At 39.5% G+C, this 15,739-nt stretch overlaps 1 protein-coding gene across 1 annotated transcript in view; it reads left to right on the top strand.

Moving 5' to 3' along the window:
- Positions 1-2,348: 2,348 nt before the first annotated feature.
- Positions 2,349-15,739, top strand: part of LOC139948382 (gamma-aminobutyric acid type B receptor subunit 2-like) — a 54,223-nt gene continuing 40,832 nt past the window's right edge. Inside the window, exon 1 of the mRNA XM_071946523.1 lies at positions 2,349-2,639. Within this exon, the coding sequence (XP_071802624.1) occupies positions 2,349-2,639 (291 nt within the window). The remainder of the gene's footprint in view (positions 2,640-15,739) is intronic.

Genomic DNA, 15,739 nt, shown 5'->3' with positions numbered 1-15,739 from the left:
GCTAGCGATCCGGCCGTCGGATCCATAATCACATCGACTGATGTTGAAGTTTGTGATGCACATTTTGTGTGTACGTGTGTATTTCATTTGAAATTTCTACTTCTATTTTTATTTTTATGCTGGTACTCGTTGAAAGCCTGTTCGGAAACTTAAGGATTGAGTCGTGGTGCCTTAAAATGGTGGACACTAATAATTGTGTAAGGTATACAATTATGCTGTGCAAGAAAAAGCCTACAAGAAAGACTCTCCTAGAGGGTTGAAACGTCAGGCCATTTACTATTTGTGCACTTATATTATCCTTTTGGTTGGTAGTCGTTTGCAACAGATAATTTTATTTTTCTCAACAAAAAAAAGTTGTGGCTTTAATCATCTGACGCGTCGGTTGCTTCCTTGAACTGCTCCACTGTGGACAATTCACTGATGTCCTAGGGAGCACATCCCATAAACAGTTTATGTATGTCATGAACACTTTGTTGAGCTTTTGGATTCGGTGAAACCAGGTATAGTATTTCGATGCCAGCCTTCTACAGCTTTTGGTCACGCCGTGTGTGTCCATTGATGATTCCCAGTAGCTGCAACACTCATCCCCATTGTGATGTGAAGATTGTGTTGTTTCGTTCGATCTCACAGAGTCGTGTGTGACGTCACACCGTGTCGTGACCGGGGGGGGGCTACTCATCATGTTGTTTGATGCCCCTGGGGATGGTGGATGTCAAGAGAAGTCCATGGTGGTGTATAGATAGACACACCTACTCACGTGGACTTCCTTAATCTTGTATAGTGATGGATGGTGTGGTGTGTATACACGTATCACACTTGCAGTAAGAGGTAGCAACCATAGCGTACAGTAACAAGCGATATCATTCACTCTTCGTACTGTGCGACCAGCCTCGTCAAATTGGTGCTGAATTGAACTACGATATCGTGCATACAGTGTAGCATTCAGAGTGATACCTCTCACCCGTACAAACGCACCGCGTCTACCCGAGGGCGACATCGCGTTGCAAGCCAGACCTTTTCACCGATCGGCAGGACTTTCTACAATCGGTAATTGTTAAGACACGTTTCAGGTTGCTCGAGGTATTCATTCAAACCCGACTGGGACTAGTGATCGTGTGACGGACATAAAGGTCACACGGTGAGGCGCAAGAGTTTTGACTGGTCGTCGCTGAGAGGTGTTGGTGTGGGGACCTTATAGGTTGGGGGCATGAGCCTCAAGGGACATTTTCATCAACGCCGATTGGATGAGATTGCGTTTCATTGCACTGCCCAATTTCCCGAAAGGTTTTATTTATATTAAACAGTACTGTCCAGTACTTCGTTCTGATTAAATCGCGATACAAAGAAGAGCATAATATTCACAGACGACTTCATCTTAGGTGGTTATAGCATTTTCCCCTTAAAGCGCAGAACGTCAACTGAACCCCATCGAATTGTTGCACAAATCATCACCAGTTGAAGTGGTCTGGTCCTTGCTCCATGGTAAAAAAAACCCCAACTCATCGATGCTGTACAGTCATCATTTGAATTTTTTGACATTTTCATGTGTTTGATCGCAGGATTTAAGGCAGTTCAAGATATCGCATTACTGTAACTTGAGACTTCAGAATCGATGTACTTGTGACATGCCTGCAACCTAATGGTAACTCAAGACACAAACTGCAACATGTTGGTCCCTCTTAGCTTCTTCATTTAACCCTGAGGGTCTGAAGCATTGCGCACTTGAGTAAACCTTGCACACTCGTCAGGAAGCAATCATCGAGGAGGGAGAAAAAAAGGGGGACATCATTGTGTGTTCATCTCATGGTGTTATTGCGAGTAAAACCCAAAAGGTGTTTACATTGTGTGAGTGGTTCGTGGTGCTGATGATGTCTATCCGCCCCGTCGAGTCGAAAGCAGGCACGGTCGTCGTGTAATAAACCGAAAAGTGAATAACAGCCCTAAGTAAGGGATGACACTCGGCGTCAACATTTAGCAGTATGGACTGGATTGCCACCGTGCATAAACCAGCTCGTTCTTCCACTCGACATTGCAAAGAGTCGTCTAGGCGAGAGTTCCTCCTTATCGTCGATGGGTTATACCCCAGTAATATCGCCGGTCGTTCAGCGTAACTCTATACCGAGATATACAGTCCAGAGCAACTGAAACCACATTGCGTATAATATGCAAAGCTGGACTTGATAGCACCGTGCAAATAAAAATGAGCAAACTCGGCCAAATTAAGTTGGAATACGCTTGCTGATGATTACAATCGTCCTGTCGGGAAGACATTGTTAAATATTGGCTGAAAAGGGATTTATTTCGAAAGATTTTGTTTTCTATTTACAGACTAAACAAAACCTGGCAATATGCATTCACGTTGGTTTCAGCCCCTGGTCCGGATCGCCGTTTGTGACTTTTTAGTCCTTCAAGTGCTCTTGAGTGCCCGGGACATAACGGCACAGGGCACCACGGCGGCACAGCCGACGACGGGGCCACCCCGCAACAAGACGCCCATCTATATTTCGGGTTTCTTTCCCTTCGATGACCATTTTAACAGCGTGATGGTGAACTCCACACAGATTGCCATAGACCACGTGAATGAATTCGAGGGACTGTTAGCAGACTACGAGTTGAAGATGATATGGGCATGGGCTCAGGTAAGTCACGAGCAAACACCTCTCACTTGTGCATTTATTTATTAACCTCCATGTGTTTAAAGGCAGTGGACACTATTGGTAATTACTCAAAATAATTATTAGCGTAAAACCTTTCTTGGTGACGAGTAATGGGGAGAGGTTGATGGTACAAAACATTCTGAGAAATGGCTCCCTCGGAAGTGCCATAGTTTTCGAGAAAGAAGTAATTTTCCACGAATTTGATTTCGAGGCCTCAAGTTTAGAACTTGAGGTCTCGAATCAACTATCTAAATGCACACATCTTCGTGTTTTTTCTTTCATTATTATCTCGCAAGTTCGATGACCGATTGAGCTCAAATTTTCACAGGTTTGTTATTTTATGCATATGTTGAGAAACACCAACTGTGAAGGCTAGTCTTTGACAATTACCAATAGTGTCCACTGCCTTTAAAGTTTATTATGCATTTCTGATAATAAACCAAGAATGTGTGTTAAATAAACTTAATCACTGTTGCTCGTAGGCCTGATGAAGGATGCCCGTCTATGCCAGAAACACAAGGGTTAAACTCTCTTCCATGTTCGCATAGTGATTACTTATTTGGAAGAAACCCCTCAGAATAATCTAAATACGCTTACAATTTCTTTTAAAACAAAAATCCGAGTTCGTTCTGAAGTCGCAGTATTTCGAGTACTGTGGTTTTGGGGTGCGTGGTTATACGATATTATGATAGCATTACTTATGTCACATTTCCTACATGAATGGATTCAAACTTTCTACTAGCCTGAGCAGCATCTACCAACAGATTCCAGCATTCTCCTGAAGACGATCAGAGCATACTGATCGAAATGTTGAGTTGTTAACTTCAGTTCTTTTTAGAACCAACACTACTTTAAAACGATTACACAGGGTGCTACTGCAAACCTCACCTAACTATACTTGTTACCTACTTCATCAATTGAATCACTCCATTTATTATACATAAGTAGATATTTCTTCTCAGTTAAACCTTACTTCATTAGATTCCTGGTCAAATTGAAAAGGCTGTGATAGACCATTAAATATGAGAGACTGCCAATAAAAAGCATCATGTGTACGGGAGCGACGCAAACCGCCGTACATAATCCATTTACTCGAGAACCAGTTCTTATAAGTCGACAATGCACATCGCGGGGAAAATCTCCGCGGCAAATGTTTTACCGCTGTTTATAAAACATTCGTTTCATCACCCAACTCGATTTACATTTCATAAGGAAAGCACGCTTAATGCAACTATTTCATGACTATGATTTCACGGTCGCGTTGTTGTTGTGGCGAAAGACTCTACAAGCACGCTTCATGTTCAACATGATTCGACTCTCCTGCAATACAATAAAATAAAAAAAAAACAGGTGTGATTTCACGATTTGTTCACTAAAAAAACCGCTAAATGCCCAATTTCATTACTCTGATTTCTCAGTTGCGTTGTTGTTGTATAGCGGCACGCTTTTATGTTCGATATATAGCCGACTCTTCTGCAATGAAAAAAATATATATAAAAAACCCAGGTGGGATTTCATGAATTGTTTTTACGCTATGGTTTTTGAGATCATTTTAAAGCAGGGGACCACACACAGAACGGGTTATATCGTCATACCACGAAGAAAGGCGTATCAAAAGTTTTACCTGAAAAGGGGCGTGATCAATTCATGTGTGCAAAATTGAGTTTCATAAAAATTGAGTGTGAAAGTTTGATCGGTTTTGCTGTAAATGTTGCGATCATCATGTTATCGCTAATCCGTATTACTTATTGTGGTACGGAGGACGTGTTGAAAAAATTGACTCAACTGCAGCGAAATAATGGGATATTGACAGCATCGCCTAGTCTGATCTAGGGCAATGATGGGATTCGAATCAGCATGCAGCTGACGAGCTCAGTGCTCTAGAACTTAGACACAATCTATATAGACCGCGGCACGTCTACGGTTCGAGTCCCAGCAGCCAACGTACATTTGAAAACACAGACATTCCAATGCATATTGCAATAGCGAAGGTTTTGTGGTTAATTTACCTGCAGTAATGGTCTTTTATACCTAATTAAGAAAACACGCAGTTACCTTCACATGATTAGTACGGCATGATGGGTTAATTACTTCGTCTTGTCAGTAATTGTAAGTTAATTTAAATTTTCTTGAAATTGCAATAACTATAGTTATTCGGTTATTGTCCACTTAAAACCACTAATGATGATGATAATAGCCATTTATTTAATTGAGCCGTAATGATGCACGGAGGTCATGGTCAATGTCAGTGCACACTGTGGCCTAGCTGTTACTAGGTGTGGCAATGGTGTGGCATAGCCTCTGCTCAATGCCTGTCGACCAGGGAAACTGATAGGAAGTCAAATTTAAGCAGTCACGGGTGACAAACAACGTCATTGTAAAATATATTAGTCAATCTGTCTCGTTTAACAAGAGTATATTTTTATGTCCATTATCCACTTTGTTGATAGTAAATTCACAGCAAAAATAAATCTTCAACAAGTCAAACGTGCACATTGAATCACCTATATCATTTAGCGTACATAACCATGTACAATTATACTTTAAACAATATTTAATATTTCATTTATTTTTATTTTTTGCTTACCGCCCAGCCGATACTGCCTAAACTGCCGCATTAGAAAGATGCCTCAGAAGTACAGTAGGTCTATATATCTATATAAACACAAATAATTCCACGTGTTAACAATGGAAGTGAATCTAAATCAACAGACTGACAGGTTGTTATTGAAGGAAAGCCTAAATTTATCCACATTGGCTGAAGACGTCCAAAGATATGTTACTATTTTTGGGGGGTAATATTTCTGTTTTAATCCACTATACAGCAATTCTCTCTTATTTTGAAACTAGTTTGACGCGTGTGGGTTATATATCAGAAGAGATATAACAACAATGTGATTGTAAGTCTTTCCCACCTCAAAGCTGTTCATCAGTCGAGGCCACGCATTCAATGTTGATATCTACTTTTTTTTCCTTCTTGGCGATCAATATTTTATGAGAGTGCCTTAAGGCATTGACAGTTACATGGCTGCTGACGACTTCAGTTCAAGGGACAATAGCGACTGGTGATGCGCTAACAAAGGGTTCTCGAACTCCCTACAGTAAATTACCTCTTTTTTTACGCGGGGAATATTATTTCGATTGAAAGCTCTCGAATGGTCGTGGTCTAAAGATCATAGTAACACCACGAATTGGTCCTGTGGTTGTATTAAGAAGTTAAGATATTGGTCGATGGAGATTACGGGGATTTTAAAAAGCAGTGGTTGGAAAAAGGGCATGTAAAAAATAGCCCGGGTAATTTTGATTTCACTCGAGAATGACTTTGAGTGAGAAAAAAAATCTACTCGTGTAACGGCACCGGGTGGAATTTTGCCTCTATCACGACTTTTCAGGTTGGTCATTTTTGTTTCTGTACATCAAAGTATTGCAACTGTCTTCAAAGTGCTTTTCAATGGGAATTTTCTTTTCTAAATTGATTAAAAAAACAAATTGCAAGAGAATACTGAAAGAAAAAAAACCCCACCCAGTTGCATTATTTTGTGTGCTTTCAGATGCATAATAAACGGCTTCAGCTGATTTAGTTTTTGTATATTTTCTAGTGAGAAATGTCTTATTTCTGAAAAAATACAACTTCAGAGGGATCTGTTTCCCACAATGTTTTTTTTTTACTACTATCAACAGCTCTCCATTGCTTGTTATCAAGTAAGTTGTTTATGCCAACAATTATTTTCAGTAATTACCAATGGTGTCCTGTTCGTTTAAAGAAGTATTTTTGAGAGTGGTAATTCTAAACTTACAGATTGAAGAAAACAACTGCTTCTTATTGTGCGGTGCGGTAACGCGGATGTACACAACGTTCCAATTATGAGAATACTGTGCATTGTTCACGGCTCACCTGATTGCATCCTTAAAGGTCTCCTGCAGCCGCGTTGTCCCCAGAGATATACTGTCCGTTGAATCCTCAACTTTCTCACTCAAATAATTAAAGACTTAAAGGAACACGCTGCCTTGGATCGGTCGAGTTGGTCTATTAAAAGCGTTTGTAACCGTTTGTTATGAAATGAATATGGTGAGAAAGATGTTTTAAAAGTAGAATACAATGATCCACACAAGTGTCACTCAAAAATACACGGTGTCCTTTTTCATCGCCAACTGTCACGGTCGGCCATTTATTTTTCAAAATGTTGACTCCCATAAATGGCCGTCTGTGTTAGTGGACGACGTAAAAAGAAAACCACGCACTTTCGAGGCTTATTGTGTAGATCATTGTATTCTACTTTTACAACATCTTTCTATCCATATAACGCTTTTCAAAGCCAACTCGACCGATCCAAGGCAACGTGTTCCTTTAAGTTGAAACATTTCACAATGCATCTGAAAGCACACACTTATGCAACAAGGGTAGTTTTTTTCGAAGACCAATATTGAGCCCTGTTTTTCACAGGTTTATGTTATGCATGTACATGTAAGGATACGCCAAATGAGAATACAGGCCCAATTTCATGGCTCTGCTTACCGCCGGGTTCCGCTTACGTACACGATTCCCCGTTTACGTGCAAGCGCCGAATTTGTAAGCGTCGATTTTTTACTAGCCGAATGTTTACTAGCCTTGTTAGCGTAGAATGCCTAGTAACGTGGAGTACGCACGCGCAGAAGCCCAAATTCGCCACTAACCCAGTAAATACTCTTGCCATTAGCACAGAATTCTCTGCTTCTGTAAGCGCCGATTCTGTGCTGACGGTAAGCAGAGCCATGAAATTGGGCTCATGTGTTTGACAATTTCTCCAAGGTGTCCAGTGCATTTAACTAATGTGATGCATGTAGTCGTCTACATTCATGTTAAAACCCACTGGTTCTTTTCAGATCTAAGAAAGAGATTATACATGATGTAGTTCCAAATGAAATCTACAATAATATATAACCTCACAATGCAAAAACCTCATAAACTCCACATCGTTATTGCACTGCATTGCCGCCCGTTTCAATGCAAAGTACGCAAAATTATCGCAAATTTGAGCCACGCGTTTTTTTTTTAAGGATTGTTTAACTTTATCTTTAAGGGCGGTACATCAAATAGTTAAAGTAATTCAATTTCCACGGTCTAGCTTTTAATGAACACACCAACCAACCAGCACTGGTCACGTTTTTATGGTGAAACGAACGGCTTGGTGGTCAAATGGCCTTTGTGACATTCACGTCTATTTTCAACCGTGGCACTCTAAAACAACGATGAGATCTCTGAGTTCTATATTTTTTCTCAACTTTGACAATATTTCACACAGAAAAATCTTTGTAACAGGATTTGTACATGGCCTTAATTTTATATTCAGTGATCTTTCAGATTTCATATGATTGTTATCAATGTTACTATGCCTCGATATAGGTATCCATTATGTAGTTTACGGTATATCTGGACGTACACCGACAGTAATAAGCCTTATTTTGATCCTTGTTAGTCTTGGCGCGCTTGATTACGCGTATATTTGTTTTGTAAAGGTTGACGGGTAGCAGCATGCAGCGCGTCGAGGCCTTCACCGTGAATATTAGACAATTCCTGCGACCTTCTACACTGTTTGCCCGTCTGTATTTCTACGCCTACCCTGGTTACCGTGTTGTACACTTTGCTGGTGTCCCCACTTTACATGGTTACAAGCCATACACAATAGCGTATATAGTGGAATTACAGCAGCGTCTATTTTGTATGCTTTGTGTAAAGATCATAACTTGTTGGTTCCACCATCGTCCTCGATGGTTCCACAAACTGCAGAAAATGTAACAAAATGGATTTTAGATGTCTCGATACCTTTTGTTTTGGGCCATGGCATAAATCCATAGTCACTGAGAAAGAAGATGTAGGTAATGTTATAATTAATTGTTTAATTTTTAATTTATAAGTTTAATGTCATTCTGTGAATATTGTGTTTTGAAGGCTAATAATTATTTCGAGTAATTACCAATAGTGTATAGTGCCTTTACACAGGGACGAAGGAAATCGCAAAAGATTTCCCCACAGGTATGCACAAACATAATTTGTGTATGGCTTTTATTATTGACAACTTAGGGGAGCGGAAGTAGTTTACTTTCCACTAGAAACCGTTTTATAATACTTTTCCCTTTAATTTGAAACGAGGTCCGCACTATGGCGGCATGTCATTCTGTGACTGCGCTGTCGAATGAGCCTCACGGGCCCCGTGTCGCACTCGCGCACTGACCCATCGTGCAAGTTTATTTTGACGTTGACTTTCCACTATGTTACCGCAAGCCAACACGTTAGTGTTATTATAATTGCCTCCAAAACAATATGATGCACAAGGCAGTTATTATTTTCATTAAAAAAAGGATACAAAGCAAATTGAATCCTCGTGAACACACAAACAAAACAAAAAATCGAAGACCGATCAACCTTGTACGGGTACACCTCATTAATCGATATTAATTACTGGCTTGGCTCGTTTGAAGTTTTCCCCTCCCGGTTGTCATACAATAATGTTTGTATGTGATTGGTACTGTATTGCGAATGTAAATGGTATCAGTTTCGCGTTATGGGTGTTTGAGGACGAATTCCGGTATCTTAACGACAGGGCCCAATTTCATAGCCCTGCATAAGCAGACAACTTGGACTCAATGGGAGACTTTCAGGACGCTTGGTGGCAGCGGACTTACCAGGTAAAATCCATTGTTCTCGGTAATGACTGCATGCTCAGAACTACGTAAACAATGGCAATTTATCTGGTAAGTCTGCTGCCACCTAGCGCCTCAAAGTCTCCCATTGGTCATCGAATTTTCGAGAGAATAATGAAATTAAAAACACCCCTGTTGCACATGCTCCTGTGTACTTTTAGCAGATGCCTAAAATAGGCTTCAGGCCTGAAGACTTTTAATATTTGAGTGGAAACATACCCCATACTCAAAAACGACGGTTCCTCACTCAGAGCATAGAGCAAGGAGGGAGCCGTTTCTCACAATGTTTTATACTATCAACAGCTCTTCATTGTTCATTACCAAGTAAGTTTTTATGCTAACAGTAATTATGAGTAGCTAGTGTCCATTGCCTTTAAACCTCCATACTGTATCATCCAATGCGGCCACTAACCATTCCTCAATGTTTGCACAATGCCGCATCAGAAGGGTATAATTCGTTTAGGGAACGTCTGTATAAATATCAAGATAATTTATCAACAAGCATATTACCATATAATAAGAGCATTACAAAATAAACGTGCTCTCTTGGGAATGGGTTATAATAAGTCGGCAAGAAATCATCTGGGCATTATTTGATTGCGTTTGTTGGATGAAGTTTACTGATTTAACACAAATTCAATAACAAATCATCGTCAAATAGTATAATTGCAAGGAAGTTCGTGTGGACTTAAAAGGCAGTGGACACTATTGTTAATTGTCAAAGACCAGCCTTCACAGTTAGTTTATCTCAACATATGCATAACATAACAAACCTGTGAAAATTTGAGCTCAATCGGTCATCGAACTTGCTAGATAATAATGAAAGAAAAAACACCCTTGTCACACGAAGTTGTGTGCGTTTAGGTGGTTGATTTCGAGACCTCATGTTCTAAATCTGAGGTCTCGAAATCAAATTCATGGAAAATTACTTCTTTCGCGAAAACTATGGCACTTCAGAGGGAGCTGTTTTTCACATTGTTTTATACCATCAACCTCTCCCCATTGCTCGTCACCAAGAAAGGTTTTATGCTAATAATTATTTTTAGTAACTACCAGTAGTGTCCACTGCCTGTAAAAGAATAGTATAGGGGATGGTTTATTCAGTTTTTCTGTAAAAGGTATAAGGCCTAACCTTAATTTTGTGAAAAAAAGCATACTTCCACTTTGGAGAGAATTTGAAGGCAAATAAATATCATCGCGGTCGCCTTTGACTTGTCACACATTCTCTGAAATAAAAGAGGCCACAAGAAAAACTAAAGTCTTCACCGCCAACCGTTCAGTTGCAATTTAAAGGCAAGAAATGCATTTCTGTTTTGATCGCCAGAAGAGAGAGAGAGAGACGAAAAAAGGCAATGGGATTGGCAATGTGATTGAATTGAGAAGTGTTTCATAAACGAGGCCATTGAAACATCTATAGCTTATCGGTTTCAACAGGAATTTTTTTATCCTGATGTGACATTGCCACTTGGATGTAATCCGCGCGTCCTTCCCTGTAACTCGTAGACGTAAAACAAGCACGGCCATTTTGTCTTGAAGTAAGGTCAGAAAGATTGTGACTTTTATATCCATCTCGAATGGTCAAGGTTAAACGACGAACGGATACACCGCACTCAATTATTATTCAAAGACGATGGTCTATAATGTCCATCCTTCAGCTTGCGCTGAAGGGTAAAAGTACATCCTTTTGGTCGTATGATGGGCAAGGATAAGATCAATTAACTCCGTAAAATATTCGATCAAATCCGCTGACCACGTCAAAGCGAAAAACAACACAAAAACTGTTGGTCATTTATATCAACTGCGGCGTTCCGAATAACCTACTTTGTTCCTATAGTAGGGAGGGGGGTTCTCAAATGCTAATGAGTTTTGAGTTGTGGGGACCCGAAAAAGAGCTGAGAGATGTGCTAAGTTGAATATTTTTTCGAATTCTGTTCCATGGATCGAGTATTCAGTACTTAACACAAACCAGTGTAAAGTTAAAAATCCAAACGATATTATTTTGGATAATATAAAAACCTATAGCTGAGTCTTTGTAGACTATATCTGGTGTACTACTTTATGGACTTGATGCGCCAAGTTAACAAAACAATGCAACATTCCCCACTATGTAACCTACTTTACTTCTTCTCCAACCATGCAAAGTTTCAAATCCTATTTAGAATCGCGGTTAATAGGGACTTCTTTGTATATAGTATTGTGCGAGTGCTTTATACGGAGTACCTCAACGGTGACTAACCGCTGGCGGAAACGTCACCTTGACTAGACCGTGATGAGCGAGCTTACCCCCGTTTGCTCTTGTCAAGAAAATACGCTCCGTGTTTGGAGAAGAAAATTACTGTAAACATCATTATTAAATCCCACGGTTTAGACTGATGGAACATTGGACCCTTGGGTCTTAAATTCTCTGAAAGGCAATGTACGCATGAAGTATATAAAGGCTATTTCACAAACTACCAAAATCACATGCATGAAGACATGGCTTCTGGCTGGATTTCCGTATATGCTTCTTGTTTAACGTTTTTACACGAGAGATAGCCTCTTATCACAATGCTGGACGACCAATTCAAGGTGGCTAGACTGATTTGGGCCCAATTTCATAGAGCTGCTTAAAGGCAGTGGACACTATTGGTAATTACTTAAAATAATTATTACCATAAAACCATACTTGACTACGAGTAATGGGGAGAGGTATAAAACATTGTGAGAAACGGCTCCCTCTGAAGTAATGTAGTTTCCGAGAAAGAAGTAATTTTCCACGAATTTGAGACCCCAGATTTAGAATTTGAGGTCTCGAAATCAACCATCTAAACGCACGCAACTTCGTGTGACACGGGGTGTTTTCGATGACCGATTGAGCTCAAATTTTCACAGCTTCGTTACTTTATGCACATGTTGAGATGCACCAACTGTGAAGAGTAGTCTTTGACAATTACCAATATCTTTAAGCAGGAACAGTATAGCTTAACAAAACAAAATGTTTATGAATGTCCTCCACAGTTTGTTGTTGCCTGATGTTTTTTTTCCAGTATGCTACCAATCCTTTCTCCATGCTCTATCCTTCTTCTCCATTCTCTTTAGAATAGTCCATGTTTAACTTATCTTTGAATCCACCTTTAGTTCTTGTTGCTCATTTTCCACCTGACCGATTCTATTACACTCATGTGTGTCATTTGCTGTTATTTTCTCTTTTAGCAAGACTCTGCTAGGGTCAAAACGTGAGGCCATTACAGATTTCTGTTTACACAAAAGGTACTCATTAAAGGTAGAATCATCGGTTGTTTTTTGTCAACGTAATGAGAAAACTATCAAGAAAGATATAAGTAAAGGGTTTTGGTACTTTTTTTGTACGACTCAAAGCACAATGTCCACAGATTTACATTAAACTAATACCACGGTTTGAAGATAATAATGGTAGAAAGCTTTCCATGAGATGCACTCTAAATGTAAAAGAGTGAAAAACACCACTCTTTACATTTCGAGTTGTCCGTCATATGGCTTTTTAAAAAAAGAGTGGTGGTTATTTCACTCTTTTAGAGGGGTTTCACTCCCGGACAGAGTGAAAAATCACCCCAAAAGATGCAAACTTCAATCTAAAAGAGTGGTAGACCACTCGAAAAAGAGTTGTCCGTTATATGGCTCTTCAAAGAGTGCTTTTTCACCCCTTTACATTTAGAGAGTGCTGTAGTTTTTTAAGAAATATGAGAAAAACAATTCCACGAAATTGTTTTTGCATGTTATAATATTAGAAACGTCTTCATTCTTAATAAGAAGTGATTCACGTCATGGTCAAAAACTCGATCTACATACCTCTTGCGAATGCGATACGATTTTGACGTCACAGAGAAGTGTTTTCGCAGTGAATGTTTCGCAGAATTAGTCAACTCATGCGAATTATTCATTGCGAATTTATGCCGTCAAAATTCACTTTGCGTTCTCATTGGCAGGATGAACATGGCTTAAAGGCAATGGGCACTATTGGTAATTACTCCAAATTATAATTAGCATAAAACCTTACTTGGTAACGAGTAATTGGGAAAGATTGGCAGTATAACACATTGTGAGAAACAACTCCCTCTGAAGTAACGTAGTTTTCGAGAAAGAGGTAATTTTCCACAGATTTGATTTCGAGACCTCAGATTTAGAGTTTGAGGTCTCGAAATCAAGCATATGAAAGCACACGACCTTGTGTAACAAGGGTGTTTTTTCTTTCATGTTTTTTTTTTTATTTTTTTTATTTTATCTCGCAACTTCGAAGACCGACTGAGCTCAAATTTTTGCGGGTTTGTTGTTTTATGCATATGTTGAGATCCGCCAAGTGTGAAGACTGGTCTTTGACAATTACCAATAGTGTCCACTGTCTTTAAGCAGAAAATCCTGCTTAGCATTAATGAGCATATTACCAGTCACACATTGTACATGTTTACACGGTAGTTAGTCTGATAACCTTATTCTGGGTAGATGATTATTTTGTTGTGCATAGCTTTTGTGTGCTGTACTCTATGAAATTGGGCCCATGATCGCCATCCAAACGCTATCCCTCTCTTTTGTTCTACGGAAGAGGCCTGCAGGTAGTCTTCCTAATGGGTCATTAACCAAAATATGACCTACCATTTAAGTTTGATAATCGCTCTTGAAATAAATGGCAATAACAACTTTCCGTTCGAAGCCTATATAATACAGCAGCTTAATTGGGTAGTATAAAGCATCTTAAGAATCATGTCACTTCGAAGTATTGTGTTTTTGTAAAAACAATCCAGTTTGTTAAATTCCCCAAAATTTGAATCTGAGAAGCGTATCATCCCATTTGGGATTATTCTTCCTGTGTAAATAATTATTCGCTCCGGAGTTTCGGTGATATCTGAAAAAGAAAAGCGATCACCATCTAAAATAAAATGATAATAATAATAATAATACTAATATCGAAGTCTTATATAGCGCACGTGTCTACCAAACAAGGTACTCAAGGCGCTGAGTATATACAAACTTTCAGAAAGATAGGTTATTGCAGTGATGGAATCTGAGACCCTATTTTGTAGCACATTAAAAGGGTTTACAATGTGCTGCGACGCATTAAGCAGCCACAACCAGGAACACCTTATCTTTTTGATAAGTGCACTGGGTTCTTTTACATGCGTTACACAACACATGGCACCAACGGCTTTACGTCCCATCCGAAGGACGAAGCAATGGTTAACTGTCTTGCTTAAGGACACAAATGCCACGGCTGGGGATTCGAACCCATACTCATGCTGATCAGAAACAGTAGAGTTTGAATTCGGTGCTCTCAACCGCGCGGCCACGACACTTCCAAAATGTTCAAATATTAGTTTTATTGTATTAGTCTACATTTATGATTAAAACAAATATACAGTGCCTTTAAAGTCTTATATTGGAAAGAGCGTTGACTTCACCGAGCCTGATATAAAGCTTGTCAAGAGCTATTACATTTCCTTTTTAATAATCGTTGGGTATTTTGAAAAGGGAACTGGCTGTTGGTACCCTGATAACAATCTATGGTAATAATAGTGAATAGGACATTGACTTATTCCCTGTGGGCCAATGATCTGATATCGTGTATTAGAAAAGGGTAAATGACTGAAAGTGCGGACGGTTGACTACGGCTTTCTCCTTCTTCGTTTAATTTGTATTAAGAGCCGAATATTGAAACGGGAAATTGATAGAGCGAACATCACGATTCGAAGCATTGGTGTATTTGCTTGTATCGGGCATTGACTTATCCGATATTGAAATTTATATCTGATGGGGGGGGGGGGGCCGGAGCATTTCAATGGTATCGAAGACGTAATTACATATGAACACTTGCTGCGTTCTCATTGCAAACATCCTCTTCAAAAGTTTCATCCCCGATGGGTTTTTAATTTCTCTGTCCCACTCCAATTGCAACCGTTCAATTTGGTACTTCTAAATGCACCACTGTATGTAACTGATGCCGTCTCACATACTGTTGGCCAAATTGCGTACTGTGTGCTGAGAAGGGTTTGGTTTTCACTTCTCATGATTCAAGGCTCTGCAGTGAAGTCCAATTTAATGAGGACGTTAATGCATTTTTTTTCTTTTACAGAATTATGCCAACCATTTTACCGGGAGATTGGTAAATGATGGTTGGAGACTTTAACATAATAGAGTGACTCACGCCCTTGGCCTCAATTTTGTTGGAAGTTTAAATGGCAAGCAGCATAATCACATCATGTGACAATGAGAGTATTTTGTAAAACATGTCAGGTGTTTTATAGAGCGTGCAACAGACAGTCTTGGTGCAGGTAGGTTAGCATACAGCAGTCTATAATCCGTGCACGCACCATTTCGTCTGTTGAATTGGATTAAGTGTGTTAAATGAATACGGCTTTTTTAAAGTGTAGATGTCGGTCAAGTGTAATTCT

The sequence above is a fragment of the Asterias amurensis genome, chromosome 15 (assembly GCF_032118995.1).
Source record: "Asterias amurensis chromosome 15, ASM3211899v1".
NCBI lineage: Eukaryota > Metazoa > Echinodermata > Asteroidea > Forcipulatida > Asteriidae > Asterias > Asterias amurensis.
The sequence above is the reverse complement of the archived record's forward strand: the minus strand, read 5'-3'. Positions and strand labels throughout refer to the sequence as shown.